General features: G+C 35.0%; 1 protein-coding gene across 4 annotated transcripts in view; it reads left to right on the top strand.

Annotated features, from left to right (window-relative positions):
* Positions 1–26,688, top strand: part of scn5lab (sodium channel, voltage gated, type V-like, alpha b) — a 201,886-nt gene that overhangs the window by 133,641 nt on the left and 41,557 nt on the right. For all 4 annotated transcript variants that reach the window (XM_088642957.1, XM_088642958.1, XM_088642956.1 and 1 more), the window contains one exon: positions 17,928–18,350. In XM_088642957.1, the coding sequence (XP_088499083.1) occupies positions 17,928–18,350 (423 nt within the window). The remainder of the gene's footprint in view (positions 1–17,927; positions 18,351–26,688) is intronic.

The following is a 26,688-nucleotide window of genomic DNA, read 5'->3' as shown; positions in this document are numbered from 1 at the left end:
TTTTAGCAACATGATCATTTTTAAGTCGTTCTTTTACCAAGTGACATTTTGCATATGATTCATAATGTATTTCTCAGCCTGTATTAACTGTTGCTGAGGTAACTGTTGCCACGTTTGTAGCTTTCTAGCATGTCATTTCTAGCATGTCATTTTAGCCCCTAGAAGATCTGAAGCAACTAATTTAGGGTCTTAATCAAGAAATTAAAGATCATTTTACAGAATTAAGATGCTGAATGAAGTCATTGTTAGTTTGCAACTGAAAAAATATGCACGTTTTATTTGTTCTCAATTTAAATGGCGAGCTTAACTATTGTAAATGCCATAGACGAAAGTTTTTAGGTCATGATTCATGAAACTTTTTATTAGCGATGTGATAATTTTAATCAATTAATCTTAAAAAAGGTTTAGCAACTTTATTGTTATGTGGTCTACTACCTTAATCTCAGTTAGTTGAAGAGCTGTAATAATTTTGTATATATAGTATACTGCATTACCTGCAGTGGACTGGCATCCTGTTTATGGTGTATCTTGCCTTTTTCCCATAACTTGCCAGGGTAGGCAGCAGCTCCCCCTTGATACAATATTGGATCAAGTGGTTAGAAAAAATTAGTCATTACTGGAAAGCAACAGGATTGATTTAGAAAATTGGGTACCCTCTTTGTCACCGTCTCTGTAACAGGTAGTAAGTTAAGAGGTTGTAGTAGCTGAAAATGTGCTTTCTGAATCTTCTAGTGTGACAGGGTCATTAAGAGATGTGACTACCTACAGATGACTATTTAAACATACACTTAGCTCGCTATTAACCTGCTCAAGTGAAATGTTTACACAAGTATATTTGACAATAATTTGCATTTTCATTGTAGGTTTGAATTCTAAGTTTTTTAAAATGCATGATTTGTATGGTTAATTATTTTAAGTCAATTATTTCATTATTTTAAAAATTGTACAGATACTTGTTAAAATGTAATTAGCGCAGATACAGTAACATGATAAACATGGGAAATATCACTTTATGTTGCTATAGGATGATAAATCACCTCAGTTATACCAGAAAAATTGATTTGCTTTTGATAATTAACTCTTCTGTGTCCAGAGACTTTATCATTGGGTATTATCAGAGATTCTAAGAACAATTATAATAACCATGTAGTTTTGCAGTTTTCCTGTTACATTGCATCATGCTTTGGATTAGTCCTGATCTTGTCCTTAGTGCATGACAAACACCATGTAAATAACGCTTACATCTAGACAGATTTCCTTACCTATTAATTTTTTCTTTACTTATTTGCAAAAAAGATTTAGGGTAACAAAATCAAATGTAGTTTTATGTGGTACAGTTGAATTGTATTCTGGATTATATCTGAACTCCCAAAACCTATACATTTTATAGGCAGATATTCACACATTTTGATTCTTACGAATTTGAAAACCCAATTACAGTTTGCAAGGCTGGCTCTAAATGAATTAAATGTGCATATAAGAAGAGTCCAACAACTCCACGCTATGAATGCCACTTTGTTATTGGCTGGTAAAGTGGGAATACAGGAAATATAGATTCAACATGTTTAATAGCACAATGTTTTCTCTTCTTATTATTTTTTGCTTCAGTGAGTGATCTCCTGTTTGGGGAACTCCAACTTAACAGCTGTTATAAAATTGCCAACAATCCTGTGCACTCTTAAAAAAGAGTAATACAAATTTGACATATAGCTTGCGAATAGTCATTGTGGAGAAATTGCAGAGGTTCATTCCGACGAGTGCTCACATAGCATATAAATTTGCCTTATCATCTTGAATTGGTTCTCCATTGTGCCAGCAATCAGGCTTCGTACAGATGGAAGAAGCCTACAGGTAGATCAGTGTGATCTTTTGATCAAACACATCTTGATGGTTTCTCCTGCTGTAGCTTTCTATCACGTCTAAGCTTATGTTATTCCCTTTGGCAAATGCAAGGTAAGGAGGCCTCATAAGCTGAAATTCAGTATGGCATGTTTTACACACATCTCAAGAGATTTTACAAAACATGCACATTACTGCACTACTATATTTAAGTCTAATTTATCTCCCTGAGGAATGTTTCCACATATTTTTGTAGAAGGTTAATGTGGAATACATTTAAAGTAATGTTAAACTGTACAGTGACACTATGAAGTGGTCCATACGCAAGCACACATGCAGAATTAAGACAAAAGTTACTCACCCACCATTTGGTTACAAACCTAGTAATTTATAGGGAGTTTCCTTGAGGTAAAAGTAAGAAGTCAAGTTACTGAAGAACAAATAGCTGTCATTATGTGAATGAGTCAGGGTTTAGGTTTAATCTGGGCTATGTTCTCTCTTGCTTTGAAGGAATATTACTCAATACTTTTATTTCTTAACATCCACCAGAATAAATATATCTTCAAGAATAGAGGAATATCAGAATAAAAAGAACATGCAGAGCTCAGACGTGATGAAACCTCATCATCTAGTGATAGGAGCCCATTAATGTAATTTTATCATTCATTATTGCAGCTATCTATTCCCTTTTAAAGGAGAGTCAATATATAGTGAGAATTAGATTTTTATAATATTTTTGACAGCAGCACTTTCCTGTTCTAGCCTGCTCTCATCAGACCTCAAAAGCTAAGCAAGGCTCAGCCTTGTCTTTATTAGGATAGAAGGACTCTATCCAAAACCAGGTTGTTAGTGTAAGTGATGTCGGTGGACCAGTAGTTGACAGTATTAAATCCGCACCAGATTATCCTAAAATTAAACGACCCAGTATAAAGACTGGAGACACTGTGCTGTAGGAACTACCAATGTGCAAATAACAGAAAGTAAGAAGATCCCATGACACTGTTTTCTTGAGTAGGGGTGTTTCCTGACTTCATTTCTCTATAGGCTTTCTCATTCTGGATTACCTAAAGTCCCCCGATATTTCAGTTTCTCCCTTTTGTACTTATTCTACTTTGCAGTAGGAACTGCTGGTACAGAATGGCTACAGTTCAGGAGGGAGTACTATACTGCTGTGGTGGATGAACCATGGTCCATACTGGGTGATAATGTACTTACCGATAAGTAAACTGCTTTAGGGTCCATTGGGATAAAAAAACAAATGGAACCAAATATGCTTATTAATCAATTCAGTAATTAGCATTAGCATTTCTAATCAAAATACAAAAACTGTGGTTAACACAAATGGAAATGTTTAGTTAGACCCAGAAACAAATGTATTGTGCCTGAAGATTTATAGTGACTTGGGAATTGTAAAGAAATAGTTAAGAGCTGAGTGGGAGCTCAGTACCAGTCACATCTGAATGTAGTTCAGGTTGGTAGCTGCACCAGCATGCGTAAGCTGCAAAGGAACAAGTAATATCTTTATTCCATGCTGAAAAGAGAAGAAAGAAAACACAATGTTTCGGCTGTGGAGCCTTCTTCCGAAAGTAAATTATAAAGCAGATTAGTCAAATAACCATGAAAACACGTCATAGGACATTCCCAAGGCACATGCCCATCACACCTTTGGTGAAGGTCCAATCTTCATTTGAAAGCCCTGTTATGATGGTGTGCAAATTGGATTATTTGTGGTGGTCAATAAAGACCTTGTCTTAAAATTAGTGGAAATTGGATATAATGTATTTTTCTTAGAGACCTATAATATGTTAGACTTGTTTTGATTGGCTTAAACTAGGAAGGAATTAATTTTGGTTAAAAACAAACCACTGAGAGGAAAAGATTTGTCATTTTTTGTGTAGGTAGGTATCTAAGATGGCTTAGATATCCAAAGTTCCCAGGCTGAGGAAAAATAGGAGCTCTGGTAGAAGGAGAAGGATTTCCTTTTTTTAGCTTGATCAGGACTAACAGACATCTGTGGAGCTCTACAAAATGGACTGAGAACATTTAAAGAATTTCAAGAAAACAGCTGACTTTCCTCCATCTGGAGAATTTGCGATGATTGGACCCGTTCAAAGAGAGATAGTTTTGCCTATCAGAGCAGAAAATAAAACAGTATAATTGACTTAATTAAAGTTTCCTTTCTTGGTTGCCATGGTGTCACCATGTCTTAAAGGAGACCACTTTGTCAAATCTGCCTTCAGTTTTTTCAGGACTTTAAGCATATTGTCTTTATAAATCTTCTCAAAATGTTTGAAAACTTAAATTTCAACATAAGTAAAACCTTATGATTTTTGATATGCATAGGAATATGGGATGGAAGAGAAGATGTCATTGATATAGGCAATCAAAGATATAAAGATATAAATTGTGACTAGTTATATCGTGAGTCTTCAGAACAAACATTAACGAGTAGGTTTAAGATACATGGAATTAAACTAGAAATATCAGAGGGAGATAGAAGAATGTGAAATACATGTTTAGACATTTATATGTCAGTTGGATTGATGGTGATATTTTTCTGATATCCTTCTAAATAAGATAAGATGGTGATAAGTCCTTCTTAAGACAAAACAGAAATAATGGACAGCCATGTTGTGTTTATTAGGTTAGAACCATTTGGTCCATTGAGAAACAGATCTTCTCAGAAGAAAATATATTATATTAATTCTATAATGCTTAAAATTCACCTCTGGAAATAAATTTATGTCTGCGTTTAATAGTGATAGCCTTTTTTATTCAGTACTTCTCTTTTATATAAAATGACAAAAGTCTTAAAGTTACTATTTTAACGTTCATTGGATTCTGTTCTGGGCCGAGACATGAAATGAAATGCAAGTCAACCGTATACAGTACCTTATTTTTTAGTTCTCTGTTCACAGGTTGACCTAACTCGGTGCCTTTTGTTGTGTTTATTTGTTAATGTCTCTGTATAGAGGCCTTTTTTTGTTCTCTGCACAGAAATGTATCATGTTCAGATTTGATCGTATTGTTTTCACACTTATTCATTGTTGAGTGTAAAAATTCCACATGGAAGAGCATTCAGGCCCTAAGAGAACATTACCCAAATTAGACTGCACATTAGATTAGACACACTGTTGCTTTGGTATTTCTTTTTTTGAAATCCAACAATTGGATTAGGGTGCTTAAATGAAGTTCATTTTTATTTCCTGCTCACAGTGTTTTTTGTTCTAGCAGTTGTTTCATTTTCCATTGATGCATAATCTAACAATCTATCCCCCTACCACTGAAACTGTTAGCTTAGGTGACAATAAACATTGATTTATATTGATCTGTTTCTACTTTTGTCTATTCAGAATTGGCTGGATTCCAGGCAAACTGAAATGAACCTGTATTTTAATGCTAGGGCAGCCTTAACAGACAGATGAGTTTAGTGCAATGGCCAGGATGATCTTTGATGTATAAAACTGCCAAATTGCCAGTAATAAATTGACAATATTATTGGTCCTGTTAGCACATGTGACATCAATAATGATGTCATAATACACTATGTGATAATCTTATTTTCTATCAAATTAATTTTAAGGAATCCATCCTTCCATTTTCTAACTGTTTTATCCAATAGAAGCTTGTAGTGAAGCCAGATCCTATCCCAACAAGCAACAAGCACAAAGAAGGACACAACCTGAACGGGACATCAGTACATACAGAGCACAGACAGACACAAACACAAACACTCTGTAAGATACAGGAGGTCTCAACAAAGGGGATTGGACCCTATGTGGTGCTTAGTAAAATATGTTAGAGAGAGAAATTTAAGTGGAGAGTGGAAGCCAGGTCTACTTAATTATGTCACGTGGCCAATATCCGTGATTGAGAGGAAGCGTAGGTCTAGTAGCCGTGATTTCTCAAGACAAAGCGTTTGTCAGGCGAAGAAGGTTAGCGAAGGGAGCTCTGTGAGGATTAACTCAATACTGATTTAGGAGGTGCAGATGAGGAGCCCCTAAGTAGTGGGTTGCCTGGAGGTGTCATGCAGGACAAGGGACGTGTTTGGGTAATTAGGATGTGCGTTAGCGTTTGTGTGAAGTAGCAGGGGCTTGTATCTGATTAGTCGAGGCCATGACACACTCACACCAAGGCCAATTTTCCCAGAAGCCAATTAACTTACCAGAATGCATTGAGACAGTGAAACAAAAACCAAGCACCTTGTGGAAACCCAGACAAACACAAGGCGAACATGCAAACTCCATGCAGATGGCACCCCAAGGAACTGCACCCAGGGCCCCATCACTATGAGGTAGCAATGTTAACGACCGAACCACCTTTTACAGATTAGGATTACTAAATCAGTTTTTTACATCTGACCCTTACACTGATGCATGTGATTGGGAAGTGCATTTTAATGAGTCGAAAATGTAAAAGTAGCATAGGTTCAATATTCTCATATATATTATTCACCTCTGTATTATTATATAATATTATATATAACTATATATTATTCACTTATACTATTAATCATTATTATCAAATTGTTTTATATTATCTGGGGGTGATCTTTTAATTGCACCAGCAATACAACTTCTATTTAATGTTTATAACTGCTATTATTTTTATTGTAGCAATTCCTTATTCTGCCTTAAGTGTCACAATGCAAACAAATCTCACTTTCACTTTGCCTCGGTAGAATGTATACACTGTATCAAATTATGGACTACAGTACTTTTTACAATACTAAACTTTAATTCCTTCTGTTTGGTGAAATAGTTGATAAAGATAATTCATCTTACTTACCAGTGAACATGAGGTCAGGGTAAACAAGATAACCAGTACCTGCCACTAAGAAAATCCACTAAGAAAATTAGTAAATTGTACGTGATTATGCAATAACCTTTGTTGTCAGAATATACTTAAACATTTTTTGCATGATTAATATGAAACGTGGTCTCTTTAGCCTGACGGGACTGAAAAGTCTAGAGGTATTGAACTTGAACATACAGTAAGCCACTCTGCTTAGTTGTGCAAGTGTGTTCCAAGCTGACAGTCCCAGTAATGGGTGAGAAAAACCCATTTTTTGTTGCATTCAGTGTGTCACTTGATTTCACTCATTTCATTGCACAGATAATATTAATGCATACGCACTAGTGGAAAAAAAAAACTATAGCAGGAAAATGTTGATGGAAAGCCTTTGACTTTGTCTGCCCTTAACAATGTAATTTACTTGCTGCTGTTATCAGGTAATTTACCTAACTAAGCCAGCCTAGCAAGGTTAGCCCCAACCAAACCTAAAATGAATAATGTGATATCTCAAAAAGACTTTTCAAAGCTGGACTTTCAAGTGAAGCAAATCGGTGAGCAAATACTGTACTGTATTTACAGAGTGATAGCATGTTAACCGTATATTTGGACTTTTTTTTTAAAACAGTAATACAAATAAATGTATACATTTTACAGTATATTCTTTTCTGGATAATAATAACCATTAATTTGACAGTGATGTTAGATAATGGCTGTCTCTGCTCTGTCTAACAGCATCTCTGACATAAAAACATAGACTCAAAGTTTCCTTAATTTAAACTGCGACAAGACTGAAGTCATGCTTCTCAGCACACCCCATGAACTATGTAAAGCCAATGCAGTAACCCTATCTGCGTATGGTACTGTACTTGAATTTCTATCTAAATTGAAATATTTGGAGGTGATATTTGATCCAGGCTTGACATTGTGCAAAATAATGTAAAAACATAATTCTCCCGTGTCATAAATGTCACCAGACTAGGTCCTATATTGTCGCTAGCTGTTGCTGAAAAGCTGATCAAAACTTTTGTCTTTTCTAGAATTGATTACTGTAATGCTGTATTTGCTGGGGTGTCCAAATTCACATTGAACAAACTACAGTTCTGTATGTCCAGAATTTGGCAGCCTGAATCCTGACCTGGTCTTGTGCAAGTGATCACATTACTCCTATCCTGGAGTCCATGTACTGGCTTCCTGTCTGGTTTCATGTTGACTTCAAAATCCTCAAGCTCACCTACTGTACTGTATAAGGCTAATTATTGTCTTACTATCCCTAAGGATATCAGAGACTCACATTCCTTGAGCTCTTTCAATTCAAGACTCAAAACCGTCTTTAGAAGGGCTTTTATTTAACTGGTTCTGTCTCTGGCCCTTTGTTTTCTTACTGTCCATATACAGCTAGGAGATCAAAGTTTAGATCCCAGTAACTATAGTATTTACTGATTTTTAAACATCCAGTCTAGACACTTTAGAAAGTAAAGTAATTACCAATCATAAACAATCAATCATTACCTAATGTTCATCTTTAAGTGGTCATCCAGTTACTTCAACCTATGCATATTTACACTGGGTTAATTTCATTTGAGCTAAGTTTATTATGTTTGAAATAATGCATGAAAGTGTTCACTGTTCACAATTCACTTCTAGCAGCTTCTAATCTGAGGATTAGAATGCAGACTAGAATTGATTTTCTTAGTTTGCTTCTTTGTGTCTGGAGGTCTAAGTTCACTCATGTTCACTGAGTAATAATAAAGTGAACCCGGTTCTTTGTAGACTGCAGGTTTATCGTGTTACTGTGCAGTAGGTTTACTACTGTGGATGCATTGTAAACTTCAGTAAAGTCATAAGACATTCTTGTCCACACAGCCCCAAAATAATCAAACCCTCAACACCAAAAGATTGAAAGAAATCCAAATGCTCTTGAGAAACCCCCTGCATGTAACAATCCCTGTTACACTCACATTCTCTAATCTCCTCAGCAGCCAGTTGACTGACTAACATCAGATTATTGTATCCACATCATGGCACCACTGTAGCATATGTGGTCAGATCCCTGTTTCAAATGACACAGTCCTGTCTTTTGATTCTTCCATATACTACATATAACAAATATACATGGATAATAAAACATTATTAATATTCTTCACACTACTTCAAAGAGAAATCTGGGGACTGGCTGAAACCAGTATCTCATTTGTCTGCAGAACTGGCACCTGCAGCTGCTCCAACATTCAGATGACATACTGTATGTACAGGACAGGGTTTATCATTGCAAAGGCAGCCTCAAAACCAAGTGCAGAGTGTTGAATTCCCACAATGCGTTGACTAAAAAAAGCACATTCACATTTTCATAGCAATTGGATAAATATACTCATTAAGTTAGTTTTATGCTTTACAATGACAAGAAATACATGCCCATCTAAGTAATGTATTCAGGGGACATGAAGGAGAAATACTTTGAAAGATTCTAAAAAAATGATCTGATGTAGGTGTTTCGTTGTTAGCAATTATCTTTGATGTGGTGACTTTGGCACTTCTCAAGAATTATTTGGTATTTGTCAATTTCGAAAACAATTGATTTATAGAAGCATGGTACTTTTCAGGATCAAATATAGATAAAATGAATAAATCTCATTCATTCATATTTTAATTAAATGTAGCAATTCCATTCCAAAGAACAGGATGTCAAGTGAACACCACTACATTAAATATTGAATTGGCTTCAGAGCCATAGAACAGCAGTTAAAAGAGTAATTCAGTTTAGGAGATTAGGGTTGGTTAGAATTATTATTATTTATTTATTGTCCAATAAAAAAAACTAACAAATATAAATCAAGGAAGTATGCTATGTCATGAGTCAGATTAACTTCATGATAGCTTCCTTACACATTTCAAACAAGTCAGAAACACACATAAAAGATCAAACCAAAGAGTTATGACCACTCTGGCTGGGGAGAGAACCTTGTTGTTCCTTCTCACTCCAGCAATAATGAAACAACATGTAAAGCTAAAGGGGTGAGAATTACAAACACCTGAAAGTAAATAATTACTTATATACTTATATTTCTTATTTTTTTTTAACTTGCACAGTGAGGATTATTTGACCAATTATCCGATTTAATGAAAGCAACAGGTGCACCACTTTTAAAATTATGCTTCTTTTTTACATACAGTAGCAGACCAGCCTTGCGTCTCTCCAATGCCCTCCATTGTGTTTTGCCTGTTCATAACCCCTATGTGAAATATGTGACTGGGGTCCCAAAATATTTGAGAAATTGATTTTTTTCTATTTGTTATGACTGTAACTCAAGATAATTCTTATTCTTTAACTTTTTTAGCAACAGGTTTTCCTATTGTGCATGAGTGAGGGTTTGATTTTAGAGTGATACAGCTTCTAAATCAACTGTACTGTATATTCTGATGTCAGAGTCTCGTGTAACAGCTTAGCATTACTTTTGCATCCACAAAACAGTCTTAATTTAGCCTTAGCTTAGCTCCTAGCTCATAATGATTATTAAGCTATTCCAAATACATCCCTTGTTATTGTGCATTATTACAAATTTATTTGTATTGAAATATACCCATTACAGTGCTGTAGGTAAGGTCATTTCATGGTAGAATTCCATTTCAATGATGCTAGTGAGTTGAAGGGGTCTGTGGAATGTTTTTCTTTATCGTAGATTGTTTCAAGATGACCTTCAAAAATAAAGGTCTGTTGTACAGTAAGGAAAGCCAGAAAAGCCTTGAAAAGAATATAAAAAGCATGCTTTTTTTTCGACTGATTCAGGCACCAGTGTACTTATGTCATGCTGTAGGTAGCCTAGAGGTGCTCAATATCTTCAGCTGATTTTCTTTTAAATTTGATCTTTGTTTTACATCTGAGGGTTATACTGTATGTATGTTGCTTGGGGGAGATCATAACTGAAATAGTTGCAAGCAATTATATTTTTATCCCTGTTGGATTAGGATGCCTGGATTGCAAATGTTAATGGTGTGCAGTAAGAAAAGAAAAAAATGGTTAGCATCAATTATACAGTACATTGATTCATAGTGATATAGCTATTTTGTCAGTGTTATGATATTTCCAAAATGTCCCTGTCAGTAACACATTTAAGTAGAACAAAAGTTCTGAAACTACAGAGCAAGCAAAGCAAACAGAGCAAGAAATCAAACTTACACATATTTATTAATCTTTCAACAGGAATTTGCAGAATTGGCAAAGTATGTCCTAAATTGTTTGGGATTGTATTGTTCCAATGGTAAGGGTCTCTATTTAATGATAGTGAATAAAAGTCCCTTTAAATCTGTATTATTTTATTGTGTAACTGAGCTTTTCATTCCCTGCAGTGTAGTTAAGTATCTACTGAGATCTTGTTAACAAAATGCACCTCAAAGAATTTGAAAATTATGTTAACCTACCCATTGTAGAAATTCATTTTATTTAAATAACAGCTGTGTGGAAATACATTTACATTTTCTTTTTTTTTCAAAGTCTAATGCATTCCTAAAAGGTAAAGTTAATGCGCAAGATTAGTGATGAGATACTGTACAGTATATTTCTTTGCATTTTAGCTGTTAAAAGCCACAGAAAACTATTCAGAATATCAGATTAAATGTTCTTTTGGTTCAATAATGTAAACATTTAGCTATTTTTGCACAGTGCTCTAAAGTGTGTTCAACAGTCTAAAGCAGTTCATCTAGCACAATGCAAATTGCTTTATGAAAATGTCCCCATTTCTATTTCTTTAAAAATAGTTTGATTTCTTGTTCTTGGAAATGATATGGTTGTCAGTGCAGGATGCACTCGATTCTCTGACTTTGTCAGTTCTTTTGCTCAATATTGACAACAGAGGCTTAACTTTAAATGAAAATTTTGCAAAATAAGTGTCAAAGTATGAAATACTGTAGGCATTATCAAATGTTTCCAGATTTTTATTAGAGCCAATATATTTTGCAAAATACATACAGTTTTAGGTAACTTAACTGTATTAATTCTACACTTTATTAATAAACTTAAAAAAACTTTGTTGATATTGTGACTTACTGTAGTACTGCATATGAAAACACTGGCAATGATAATGTTCATTAGAGTGAGACTGAAAACCATCTAGTCTAAATTAGCAAATAATGGGATATTGGGAATATGATTATTTTATTCAGAGCACTTTTTTGTAACATGCAGGGTACCTCTCACATTATCTTAAATAATAAAAGCAGAGTATTTTACTTCCAAGATTTTCATGATTCAGTATATGTGAAAAGATGAGCAATGTCATGTACAGTATTAGTACCCACAATCACTTAGAAAAACTAAATAACAACAGTTAATATTAACTACTACAACTAAACTGAGGGTAATATTATGAAAACCCATGCCATAGCTGAACATGATGTTTGTGCTCACTTCTTCTTTTTGCCGTCCTCATTACCTTCTGAGTATTAAATGCCAAAGTGCACAACAACATGTTTGTTAGAAGCGTTTTCCTGTGGGTGATATCTGCACACATGCAAGCCACGCAGTTCACTATTTACAGTTGTGCCGCCGCTCAGTGAAAGTGACAAGGAATGTGCTCTAGGAATGGTGCCAGCAGGCATAACACAACACGGACTTGATAGGGCATCCAAGGAGCATCCATCTAAGCTCACTATGGTGCAGCCATGTTACTTAGAAACAAGTAACATACCTGCTTTTCACCCACAGTGTCACAAACTTACAGTAGTAGGTTTCTAGGTGCTCCTACAATATTATGACACAGCAACAGAGGACTGTACGGCTACAGTTTATTAATCAACATGGGGCACAACCTCCATGTATGTCAGAAAAGGGTGTGTTTTTTTGTAGAATCCAATGGTTATGTCTCATTTGTTGTTTTAAAATGTGTGTACAGCAGAAACAAACAAAGGGAGTCAGCACAAGGAAATGCCATACTATACATACTGTATACATACTGTAAAGAATTTAGTATATTTTTTAAGAACACGTTTCCAGAATCCCAAACTTGTGAATTAGCTTTAAAACCTGATATGAAAGAGTAGGTTACAACCCTATATTTGTTCATATCATCATCATAAACCAGGTGTCTTTTAAAAACTTCTATCTTTGTTGTAAGAGGGCAAAAAGTGAAGACAAGAGGGTGGTTATCGTCAGAATCACATACCACAGAAAGCCTTTGGGAATGACCTGCGGTCTTCAATCACTTGACTTATTGAAGGAAGTGAGAGAACTGACAAAAGTGAGGAGCTACTGTAGCTTTTGGGTAGATGGCATCTAAAGGAGAAGGAGCTGCCTGTGCCCCCAGAATCCCACAGACAGATAGTGAGGCACGTTGTGAAGAACCTCCAGAAGCAGAGAGATATGATGAGTTACCTTCATTACAGTGGAGTCTGTCAGGTGAGAGAGGGGTGTGTCAAAGGTGGTAGGTGGAGATCAGATAGTTTAACTGAGAATAGCACCTGTATTGTTTAATTGGTGGAAGACAATTAAAAACCAGAAATTAGAGGCTTCTGGTGTCTAGGAATCGAGAGAACCTCTGTTATGTGTTGCAGTAGAGTGAGGATGTGTGGATTTTGGATTGTGAGAGGTTTTTTTTTATTTTGGGAGTAAAATTTAGGTTTTTGTACTGGTAAACAGCTTAGCTGCCAGGCAGTGTTATAAAGAGGACATTGAAGAAGCTTAGCTAGAGCTCAGCCAAAATCATGCTTTTATTGTGTTTATGCTTGAAGTTTTTTTAGCACTCTATAACAAAAGAACACTGTTGTTTTACCTTTCAGCTATGCTCATGAGTTGGTTTTTCGAGATCTGCCGATTAAAAGATCCCTGTTATGGTAGTCTAGCCCCAGATATGCCACATTAGCTATTCTCATGCTGCACTCCTACCTATATACATGGTTAACGTTAGAAGAGACTCAAAGAAGCTCTACAATACTCCATATAAATAACTATGGAGTAGTACTATTTGCTGCTTTGTAAGATAACTGTGATAATGATATATGGTGTTTATGAACACCTTAGAACCACAATGTCTCAATGTACAAGGTGCAGCTCTGTGTTTAAAAGGTAAACAAAATCAAAGTGTGGAATCCACATTTAGGGACAAGTTTAGCGGGAAACAAAACAGTAAGTGCACATACTGTATCTAATTATTCCCGTCATAGCCATTGAGTTGGCATGCCATTGTCAGTCTCGACTGGTGTCCTCTGAATCTCAGAGCCCAGCAGTGACAGATCGTCCCTTGCAGGAACATGTAGATGAAATGGAAGTGTCGGCTTTGTGTGGAGACAATTTTATTTTATTTAAGTAGAGTGAGTTAAAAAAACAGATTAAAACAGATCCTGAAAGACATTGTTTTTATAGATAAATTATTGACCTAGTTCTTCCATACACTACTTAGCTAAATGTCTAGATAAATCAGCAGCTGCTGAGGTTGATATTCTCTTCTGTGATAGGAAAATCCTTAGTCAGCAAGTTTTGTTATCTCCCAGTTGAGAAAAAGACATTGTTTTATCATTCTCATCACATCTTTAAAGGGAAGAAGACAATCATAAATCAAAAGGTAGTAAGCCAAATTATAAGGTGGAGCAATTTGTATTTAAATTGACTATGACACTATAATTTGCTTTTAGAGACATTTCATGGTAAGGTTTTTTGTGAGGTAAAAATAAAGTTTACTGTGCACATTGAAACATATTCTGGTAAGCACAATTAGTGAAACTTTTATTTGAATGATATTAAAATGTCTGTGAGGCATATAATGGATTTTGAGTGGTTAATCTGAGTGGATTCTGGCAGAAAAGCTAACAAGGTCAGTTGTTCAGCCTCACGGATTTCGAGTCAGTGTTGAATCCCTCTGCTTCATTAGTGAAAGCTCCTCTTTACTGTACCCCCTGGGACTTCCATCTCAGGCACTCATCCTGTGCTGTGCTGGTCTGGCAGTTCTTATTTTCTCAAGTGTTTTGCCTGTAGGTCTAGCTCTGGCATCAATGGTTGCTAAGCATTTACCCAAACAATAATAATAAAAGAAAACTTTAGTAAGCTCATAATACTTCAGGACTATGGGAGAATGAGGGTATGGCAGATGCTTTCAAGTGTTGTTGATTTTACTTTCATATCGCAGTCTATGTTAAATAAATATGATTCACAAGCTATTAAGTTTGTTTTTATTAACCTCTTCTCAAATAGGGCATTTCTGAAAAAGAAAAAAAATTGTGTGCATTACAGTATGTAGAAAGAGATGCTTCAGCAAAGGCAATTGTTTTTTAATCAATCCAGCCTGAGCTATGCCAACAAGAAAAAATGAAATTGAAAAGTGCTAAAGAGAGACTCTGGTAAGCAGCTCCTAGTTTGAAGAGATTTCTTCAGCTTTAAGGAAAGTATAACAAACTTTAAATCTGTGAATATTTATCAGGAATAAAATGAACTGCCCATAATTCATTTTGATATCCCAGATTTAAACAATTCTAGGTGGCCAGATACTCTGCTTTCCAGCCCAGTAAAAGAAAACATTTACAGAGCTTTTGTAAATGCAGCTTCTGTATGGAGCTTAAATTCAATTCAGTGGCTGTATTCCCCATCAGTACTTTTGAAATCCGTATTATGTAAACATGCAAGTTCCATATTTCTAATATTGGCATACTCTGCAGGTGATCCCCTGGCACAGCTAAGCTTACAATTGGACACATGATTAGACTCAGCTACATGAAAGCCCAGAAATAAAATGAGTAGCATAGGTGATCAAAACAATACGGTACTATAGCAACAGATTCAGCCTACAGATATTTGATCTAGCTGCTGTGTTTATTTTCCATTAGGAATAAGAACTTTAATTAAATGTCTTTTGTAAAATGTCTGCCCATATTTTTAATTATACCTCTTCAAAGAATGACTTCTATATCTGTACAACCATACATCATGAAAGATCAAATTTGAATATAAAGGGTGATCCTGTTTGATTGAAGTTCAGGAACAGCCCAGAAATTCTAATATTTAAATATCTGAATATTTATGCTTCCTAAATAAATCAAAATTAATTAATGAGGGAGGAACAAATGAAATGTCAAACGAATGCTCCTTCTATCATCATTTATAAACCTAGATTAACAATAATCATCTTTTAATACAGTCATTTTAATAGGTTTAATCCAGTTTGAGTATTTTACATTTATTGTCGATTTCTTATAGATTGTTTTACTTTATTGGCAAAATCTGGCGCGAACAACACAATATTAATAAATCAAATACACTTTTAAGAGATAATGAGGGTAACTATGGCGTGTTTTGTGTTGCTGCAATCTGAACAATCTGAACAGTGAAACTATTTTTGCTGATTTCCTATGCAGACTGTTCTTGAAAATGTCCCTGCAAATAACCTTTGATTATGCATCTCATTTACTGTTTAAGATTCAAGCAAGCACATTCTGCAGGGAATCTGGTATTCACATCTGCTCCTCCATTACAGGAAAAGCAGTTTCATAAAAGACGGTATCTTGCAGATATTAAAATGGGTCAGGATTAAACGAAAGAGGGCAAATAGATTTGAGCTATTAAGCCACTGTTGTTTTTTTGTCGGGACGCTGAGCTGGTTATGCTATGATATGAAAGTGAATATACAAGATGGGCAGTCAAAACAATTCCTAATGTCAAGAAGTGAGCTAGAAGAAGACTATTGGATTGAACTGAGACTATTGAATTGAACTTATTCTAATATAAATGGGACATAAAGACATTATGCAATGTTAAAAAATCTTGTTTCTTAATTGTGAGGCTTGTGGAACTGATTTACAAGAATCACTCCTGCTGTGGCCATTTTTTTCTTATTCAGTTTTTTGTACTGAGTGTTTCTGACTTGTCTGTTTGCCTCTGTAACTGTGCATATTCAGACAGTAGTACAATTACTTCATAATTTGTCATATCCCACCTTTGTTTAAAAGAACTAAGAACTATATTACTGGGGATAAAATGTAACCTATTTTATCATTTATTTTACTGTATACAGTATGTGTCGCTGGTAACAAGCAATAACTTCCAGTATTATTTCAGATAATACTTGGATTATAGACAGAACCTCAATGCAGCAATACTTTTACAGTGTGTGCGCTTACAGTGATGCAGAATTTTCTTTTCAGCTGCGTCTTCAGAAAGCATACAATAATTCTTTATGTTTATGGGTTTAAAAAAGACTATAAATTAGTACGGTTTTCATGTTGCATTCATTTGATTTGCCTTTTCGCAATTTTGATATTTAAACACTCTAGTCTGCGAGCAATAGTATTCTTTTAAAGTATGCTCTCATAAGCTCTCCAAACATAGACATAAGACAAGCTGCAAGGGCAGCAAAATCCAGAAAAGGTAATTATCTTTCATCATCCTTAATGCAGTTACTATGCACAAGTGTAACTCCTTTAGTTCACCACTTCAGGTTACATACACACACACATGCACCACTTGACTTGCTGAAAGGCCATTGGAGACACAAAAGAAGCTGTAAACAAACTTGGCTGTTCGCTGGAGCATGTAGCGCTCCTTTTTTAGAGAGACAGGAAATGTGGCTTTTGAAACCAAGTCCAGATCACACCTGTTGTTTACATTCTTGAGCCTGTGTGTCAGTGGGTCTCTGTCAGGATGTCTGTAATAGGTGCTGAAAAAGGAGACATTGACAGTTGGAATTTCTCCCAGAAACTGAGCTTTCAAATATGAATTACCTATCAAGAGGCGTATAGAGACATTATGTTACACAAAGGACCTGCTGATATTCCCAAATTCACCTTGAAAGTGCTGCATGCCTATACTGTATATATACTGTATCTTTGCTATGGCAAAATTAAAAATGTTATACTAACGCAGATTGTTTATGGTATGATACTAGTGCAGAACCAACATGTTACTTGATGTGACAGGTAAGCTGTGCAGCGAGGGGATGACTGACTTGACTCTTGTTTTTTGAAAAATGGACAGGAGCTGTTAGGAACTGGCATTGGAGTTCCCGTAACCTAGGAAAGGAATATTCCTCTTTGCATCACAACATAAGCAACATGAGCTGATTTTATTCTCCCAAACCTGTTGAATCGGTTTTGCAGTTGAAGAGAAGTTCTATCCCTAAAGAGAGACAGAGATAAACACTATCGTTGACTTTCCTGCATGAGGGTGGTTGCAGTGGTATGGTGGATTCAAAATTAAACATTTTATTCAGTGATTGAAAGCTTCTTTGGAAAGGGGGATCCTTAATTTAGGGGGTAAACAACCCAACCCGAGGACGTGTTCAAGAACATGTAATATTGTTTCCTCATGCCTCTTTCCATAGGTGCTGAATCTCTTCCTTGCTTTATTGCTGAGCTCCTTCAGTGCAGACAACTTATCAGCACCGGATGATGATGGTGAGATGAACAACCTTCAGATAGCCATTGCCCGCATCCAGCGTGGTATTAACTGGCTCAAGCTAGCCATCTGTGACTTCTTCAATGGAAACTTCAAGAAAAGGCGGCAGAAAGCAAAAGAAGCGAAGGCCATGACAAAGTTGCAACGTCTTGGGAACCACATAGAAGGGAATGGAACCATGGGAATCATAGGTCGAAATGGAGAAAAGTATGTAATCTCTGATGGCGACAGCTACATGACTAATCCCAATTTGACTATCAATGTTCCTATTGCTCCCGGGGAGTCAGATGTGGAGTTTCCAGAGGAGGATGAACGAAGCGAGTGCTCAGAGGATGAGGAGGTCAAACAGGTAAGCTCTACTTTTGATGCTCAACACACCTCTTGTGGTATCATTAATGATTTAATGTTGTACAGTAGGATGGCACATAATGATAATGCTTCCTGTTGCACGATAACTGTAATTCGAAGAGCAAAAGTCCATGTTCCTCTCTATTTCCTTTCATAGAAAATTAAGTGTTCCATATTTTCTTCTCTAAGTTGCTTTAATGAAAAGGAGGTAGTGGTGTGAAGTAGTGGTTAATGGCTTTGGACTCTTGTTGGACTCTGGTCTCAAGGTTCAGGGGTTTAATGCTGTTGCTGGACTCTAGAGCTCCAGCTCATGCCCTGTTGTATAACCAGATATCCCAGTTGTTATGTTAAATAAGAATTTGTTCTCAATAGTGTTACCTGGCAGAACAATGGAATAAAAAAAATATTATTATAGAATTAAACTAAAGATCACAGTTTTTGGTTGGGGCTTCGATTAACAAATACAAATACATTAATAGAAAAACAAAATTCTATCTGAATTCTAAGATAACATTTAGCTTGCGTATCTTGTCCGTTACAATTTTCTAATGCCAACAAATATAAAAGACAAAATAAAGCTCTCATAGAAGAATGTCAAAGTTTGCCACTGGCACTGGTCTTAGTTCCATACAGTCTTCAACTATTAAATAATCTAGTGCAGTATTTCCTTCAGTTAAGGAAGAACTAATACAATTGGTAAAACATCTCAAACAATAAAACACAATGTATTACTATGTACTGGATGCATTTTCACAAAATAAATTATAATCAGTTTTCTATGTCATCTCCATATGAAAGTTCAATCTATTCATTCTAATATAACCAATTAAAGTCTTGAAGGGGTAGTCAAGAGCAGGCTCACTCTGCCCAGTACAGAATTTGAAAAATTAAACAGGATGAGAGAATTATGTAGCATCTATATAAGCAAAACACAGTCCTTATCATGAATCTAGTGTTTATGCAATATGCATATTATGGGTAGATTAACTAACAGCAATCCTATGGTTTGTTGGAAATACCAGAATCTCATCATGTACTGTCATCATTAAAGTGCCGGTGTAGCATAACACATGCACCCTTCAGGGTTGTGACTGTATAGACACAAAATCTGCATTATCAAAAATACCATTTTAAATTTAAAAAAGTATCGATGGAAATAGCAAAACAAAGAAAATTCACAAAATGCATTTTTCCAAGAAAAAGAATGAGGTTATTTGTTTTTACTAGCAAACGCCACTAACCCCCACCAGCCAACAATATAAAAGCTTACAAAAATAACGTTATTTATTAGAGATAGTATACTTTATCACACCATTATGGTGGATAGCTCTCAAAAGGTTATCCTCTTGTTGGGCTCAAATATGTTTCCTCTGGGGCCTATTTGCTTCATATCGGACTCATCACACCTCTCATCTCCCACTTCACAACATTCTAATTAATTCTTTAGACTAATCCCCTCATTGTGGGTTCCAATAGGCTTACCATATTTGCTTAAGCTACTGCATGGCTATGATGTAGACTCTTGGTGTGATGTCAAAAGCACAAAAGGTGGATGGTTTCTGATTTAATTTTCATCTTGTTTTCCTTGAACAGCAACTTTCATGTGCTCAGAAAACATACCGAATAATTAGAAAAAGTATAAGTTGATCTTTGACATTTTAAATTCAGAATCAATTTGAAAATGAAGCAAAAATTCAAATGGAGACCTATAGTATACAGTACCTTGGCATTTCTCATTAGAATTTAGGCAGTAATACTGTACTTTGTGAGCACAAACTGGGACACCCATGGGTTGCTGGAGTTAGTCATGGTCTATACGCCATGTGCAGAAAAACGACTTGTAGCACATTTTAGGGTAAGGGTTCACAGAAACTGATAGGATACTTGATAGATTAAGTGTGGCCACTTTAAGGATAACTGATTATAGTAATTACTGGAAATAGCTGTCAGTGGAAAATGTATTACACGATTCTCAGTTCTCCTTGTCACTCCCAGCATCTAAGTAAAGACATTTGGGAATCACATTGAACACTCTGTTCATTGCTTTGTTTTTTTAATCTTTGTTTACAGCTCTGTTTTATGTGAACTATGACATCAGACGTAATCATGTCATTCTGAATGTATGATATTCCTTCATCTACAGAGGTTTGATGGAATGTTTCCGTAGAGATAAAAATACATGCCGACTAAGATGGGAGCTCTTGAAACAGAATAGAATGATAACATGGATTTCTTGAAAATGCTCTGTTCTTCCTGGTTTTACCAAACATAAGGAGTATGTATCTTCTTTATTTATCCAGTGAATTGTTTCCTAGACACTAAAAAGTCTTTCCAGTTAAACCCATAGGAACAGACTGCACTTTGAATCATCAAAGTGACAGATCATCAGTTTAACAAGAGCTTTTCACTCTATGGCTGTGAGTGCTCTGCCTATTATAGAACATTGCGATAATTAACCACATGGAATTTGAATTGAACTGTACTGTATGGCAATAGAAAAGAATGAGCATGTACTTCAGTAGTTTACAAATCCTCAGACTAAATTATATGTCAGGCACGCCACTCAGGGAAAGCTTTATGAAGACCTTTTCTAAATATGCTCATGTTAACACTTGACAAATAGTTCAAGTTGGTTTAAAAAATTAATATCAATACACAGTTAGGTCATATGAGTTAATTATTCGTAGTAATCAAATTTTGGAAATGTTTAATTATGCAGACCCCTCCTTTGTACAAATACATATCAAAATATTTTTTGTTGTAGAGATGTATTTGCAACAAATACAAATAAAAATATGAGTCATACCCTATCTTGTATTTAGTATAAGTGTGACACGTTTGTGGTAAGGATAAATCTGTTTTTTCATATAATACTCTTATATGTATTATTGTCAAAATTGGTTGATGCGAATTGTAAAGTGATTAAAAAATATTTTCTTAAACTTGAATTCAGTCTTGAAAAGTGCTCTCCTCAGTTGCTATTACTATTGGCTGCTATGATCTTCAACGTTTTGTGTGAAGCCAGATTAAGAAAAACACACGGGCTGCTGTTTGTAGATGTAGAAGAATATACAATATACAGAAACTGCATTAAAAACATACAGTAGGAGTAAGATTGAAATTGAGTTAGATTGAAATATGCAGAAAACATCTAAAATAAGTTCTCAAACAAACTCGAAAAAATAGACAAAACAATGTTTTTTCAAGACTGATGCAAGTTAAATCACAACATCTTTGGTTTACAGATACAAATAAAAAGTAAAAAGATAAAAGATGACATTTTGAACAAATGATATGGCATATAACATTAATGGAACTTAAGAATGTCAGCATATTTGCGTGTCTTTTCTCAGTTTCCCGAATTGAGAACCTCACTGAGATAATCATTCTTGTGGAAAATATCCTGGTTATGTAGTATCTATAGTGTAAAAAATTATATAACATTAATGGAACTTAAGAATGTCAGCATATTTGCGTGTCTTTTCTCAGTTTCCCGAATTGAGAACCTCACTGAGATAATCATTCTTGTGGAAAATATCCTGGTTATGTAGTATCTATAGTGTAAAAAATTATACCACATTCATTTCAGAAACCATTTATTTTTTATCTTCAAATTTTCTCAATGGTGGTTTACATTGTTATTTTGTGGCAGTAAGCGGCTCGGCTATGGGAACAGATTGCTCCTCTATGAGTAGAACAAGGATCTTTTTTCAATTCTTGTATGTTCCCCAAACTAATTATTATTACAACAACATCAATAATAATAATAATAATAATAATAATAATAATAATAATAATAATAATAATGGTGTACTGAATGTTTTTTATATTATTGTTATTAAAGGTATTGATATTATTAATGTTATTCTAATTAATATGTTTCTCATATCTGATTTAGTCTTTAGGGACATGAGATTTATAATGTTTTTTTTATCAAACATTAGTTATTGAATATGGAGGACTATACTTCCAAGCAGCCTTTAACTTGTTATTTACTGTGAAAAATTATTTGGTTTAGACATGATTGTACTTTGCATAAAACGTGTTTAATATACAGCACAATGCATGACATACGATTAGAGTCACTCTCTAAGACCTCCCGCTCACCATAAAAAGTCAATCCATATAAAAAAATTGAAATTAATTCAATAGAATTACCTCAAATCAAGAATCAGTTTTTCATTCACAAAAGAAATTAAATATATTTAAGCATTACAATTAGTTTAATTCACACAATGCAGATATGATGAAGTGAAAAATATTATTTTCACATTATTGAATAATGAGTGAAACTACTCTCATTTTGTGTAACACAAGAAAAATACTTTTTTGTCTTCTTTTCTCAAGCAAGGGTTTTCACCGCTTAGTGGTTAACAACAGAAACATTACCAATAAAAAGAAATCCAGTTCACAGTCCCACTCTGTCAGCACAGCTCTGAGCACTGGGGACATGCAGGATGAAAAATGAATTCTGCAGAGAAAAATGAATCATCTCTTGTGGAAAAGTCAGGGTTTGACATCCGCCTGTGTGACCCCTACTACCAAGCAGTGCACACGGAGCTCCGCTGTCAGAGACAATCAAGAGGCAAGCACCTCATGTGATTAGCTTTGATTTTGCAGCAGCTTATTGTTTCAATCAAGCAGCATCTTCACTCCTCTTTAAAGTCTGCAGACTCAGCTTAGTTTTCTAAGCCTGAAGATGAAGCACTGAGACGATAATAATTGTCTATTGAGCAGAACAGAGTTTATTTGTAAAGAAACTGAAAAGCTGTGCTATAATTTTTTTTTCTTGCAGCCTGAGAGTGCAATGTCATTTTCTGTTTTGATTCATAAGGCCGCCATGACTTGGAATTTACAGATGGTTATAAAAAAATGAATGAAGCCAAACAGAGCAGGACGTGTAGTCTTTATACAATTTGATACCAAACTTGTACAGTATGTACCAATGAGAGCCATTACTTGATCTGTCTGCTGCATAAACATGTTTATCGTATAATTTCTAATCTTGTATATATGTTATTGAGGAAGAAAACAGGAAAGGAGATGAGGTGATGGTTTTATTATTGATCTAAATGTTTTTGTTAACTGCTGTCAACAGAAACAATGATGTGAACACTAGCTGGCACGCCAGGAGCCTTTTTTATTCTATGCTGAGAAAGCACACAAACATAAAAAATCTCATCATGAATCATGAAATGACAGTGACATGGATTTATGTAAGATTATCTAGAATTATTCTCCGGAATGCTCTCTGACTTTGAGCCATTTTGGTTAGCGATCATGAGAGAAAACATTTAATTTTGAATTAACTCTTGACATAATAACTTGATGTAAATCAAATCCAGTCTCAAATGAAATTATAATGAATTAAGCCAATGAAAAAAAAGGTTTTACATGGACTAGATCACTAGTGTGGTTTGTCCTTTATCTTGAGAAAAACACAGTTTTACCAATGACATGATTTACTATGTTGGTCTTTACAGAAACACCAGATTCCATATACACAAACGGCTTTAAAAGTCCAACCATAATTCTCAGAAATTGTAGCATAATTAAAGGTAAAGAAAACAAGTATTTTAATAAAACAGATAAGAAATCATTTTTTATTTGCAAACAATACATTACAATATATTATCAATGTATTACATCATTCTGCATTAACATGGTAAATGAATTCTAGCAAAATGTTCTTGAGAAAATGTTTAATAATAATGATGTTAATGATGTAGCAACTTCTCTTAAATTAAAAAAAAATCTTGGAAATACAGTAGTAATCAGTATAAAAATTGCTTTTCACAGAAACTTGATTTAATAAAAAATACCTTGCCTCAACTTCTAATATCTTTTTTTGCCCATATAACTATTATTTTTTTATGTTTCGGTGAAAGATAATTTTCCGCCAGCAAAGAACTGATTCCTTTAACCGAAGCACAGGCAGTGCTGTCATCCCATTACACTTTTCGCTTACACCATTGACTTTGCTCCTGAATTAAGAGGTCTTGACTCCATGAAGGATGATGTCAGCCTATCCTTCAACACATTGGTTTGGTTTTGTCACTGACATGATGGCAATTTTCTGCAGGAAGAGTATTTTTTTTTCTTTGCCAGCCACCCATGTGACTGATTGTGTAACAAGACATCCCTCGCAGGGCTGGCTCTTTCATAATCATCACGTTGCTCGCACAGCCTCATTGAGCAAGCACAAAAAAGAGCACGATGGATACAGTAATTGAACTTGAGTACCTCACACCCTTATATATAGCCTTCAGGAGCTGGACTGAGAAGGGGCACAAATTGACAACATTAAGAGGCGAGTTTTAAGGGGAATATCCAAAGGGAAAAGTGTACTGTTCATTTAAGCTATGCCTGGAGAATAGAACATGTTTTTCCTTGACTCAGGTGTTTGGGAAAGCTTTCTGTGGGTTTTTCCGACAAAAGACTAGAAAATTGACTGCCTTGTGTTTCTAATGACCGTGACGACTTTCCTGTATTGTCCTTGGAGAATTCAGTTGCACCACACTGATCTTGGTTTGTTTCAGCCACTGCAGTGATGTTAGTCACCTCTCAGAAGTTAGCAGTTCCACTGCACTCTCTCAGTCAGATGGCTCTGTGACAAGGCAGGCGGCAGAGTCTTTCAGGGCACAAAGCAAGGGAGTACAAGTGATCCCCATGCAAAAGATTAAAGGGCCAGCATCCCATATCCTGTTCTCAGGAGACAAATTAGTTGCCAGGAAAATAGGAAAAAAAGAAAGGCAACCCTCTGATCATCTGCTATTTCAGCTGTGTACAGTACACGCTGAATTCAGTAACAGAAACTTGGGACTGCCCTTTAAAAAAAATAAAGTGGGTCTACTGTCCTTAGTAAAACAAATTCAACTTTATACACTTTTAGACAGTGAACGGTACGTTTACAGAAATAAAACTACAACAATTAATTTCAGAACACAGAACTATAAAACCAGAAATAAAGTATGTTCATTCTTACCTTTGTCACTCTTAAATGTTTAGGATTTTGGTCTAAGCTCCTTTTGGAGGTTTATAGCTCAACTCTATTTCAATTCAAGGTTTATGATTTTCTGATTTCCAGGCACTGTAGAACTCTCCTACTCATATTATGTGTCTCATTCATTAGGACAGGTAAAGATCCAGAAATACAAAGCATTGTATAGAAAGTGTTATCTAAAAAATCCTAATATGAATGCATGTACTGTATAACCGTGAAGATATCATTGTTTAAAAAAGGTTATTTATATTATGCAAATTTAAAATAAGGACTCAAAAATAATTAAGCAGGAGATTATAAAGTTTCATTGAAACATAAATTACATTTCACAAATTTATTTAATACTATTCCACAGCACTGCGGATTTGTTCAGGTTTAAAGACTGTGGTATTGAGGTAGTTCCAACATTACACAGTAGATGGCAGTAGTGGCGAATTTCCTCTGCCAGCACCCACTAAGTCAGTAATCATTTAAAAATATAGTTTTAACTTATTTTTCTTATTTGTTATATTATGAATCCAGTTCTTATGTTAGTTCTAAGAAAAAATCATATAATTTAAACAAATTATTTTTGTTTTTATTCTTGCCAGACTGGTGGTATCTGTAAATCTGAGCTTGTACTGAATATAAATTATAAGTTTGATCACTTTACTGAAGACCTTGCAAAGCTGGTGCACTGTTTTTACATAAATGTTATCCTGGTGATAAACTGTAGTAAGCACTTGAGTTTGAGTTCCTTTGGTAAACAGTACTCATTTTCATGAATATTGCACCAAGCTCAATAAAATAGCCAGATTGTTAATTTTAGTTAGTTTTTTTTTCATTCAGTGACAATTAAAAGTAAAATTAAGCATAACAAGTAGTTAGTTTTAATTGCAATAGTATGTTTTTACTGAAACTTAGTTTTATTTCTGTAGAAAACAGTTGCATACCTTTAAGCCAGGTTTAAGGTTTAGGTTATAGAAAATAATTACACCAGCTGGATTGTTTCTCTTCTTCAAGATTACCCTGTATCCTAAGTTCCGTTTATATAGTTTTATTTCTACATTGTATTTCCTGTAGCACATAACAGACATTTAGCACTTCAAACAGAGGGAAGGGAATTGTAACCACCTTTCTTCTAATAATGAATGCCTAGACAAAACAGCTCAATACAAAGTTGTGAATAAAAGAATAGGCACATCTTAACTGCTTGGATAGGTTTAGTTGCATTTTGTGATGTTTACACAATGTCGTAGTGTCATAGTAAACCTGAGATGCTGCTGTCTAAACATTGTCTCTTGTAGCATTGACTTTTCCTCATTGTATTTGTATCTATACATACATGTATTTTAGG

Source organism: Lepisosteus platostomus, chromosome 8, assembly GCF_059453375.1.
Source record: "Lepisosteus platostomus isolate fLepPlt1 chromosome 8, fLepPlt1.hap1, whole genome shotgun sequence".
Classification (NCBI taxonomy): Eukaryota; Metazoa; Chordata; class Actinopteri; order Semionotiformes; family Lepisosteidae; genus Lepisosteus; species Lepisosteus platostomus.
This window is presented reverse-complemented; position numbering and strand designations above follow the sequence as displayed.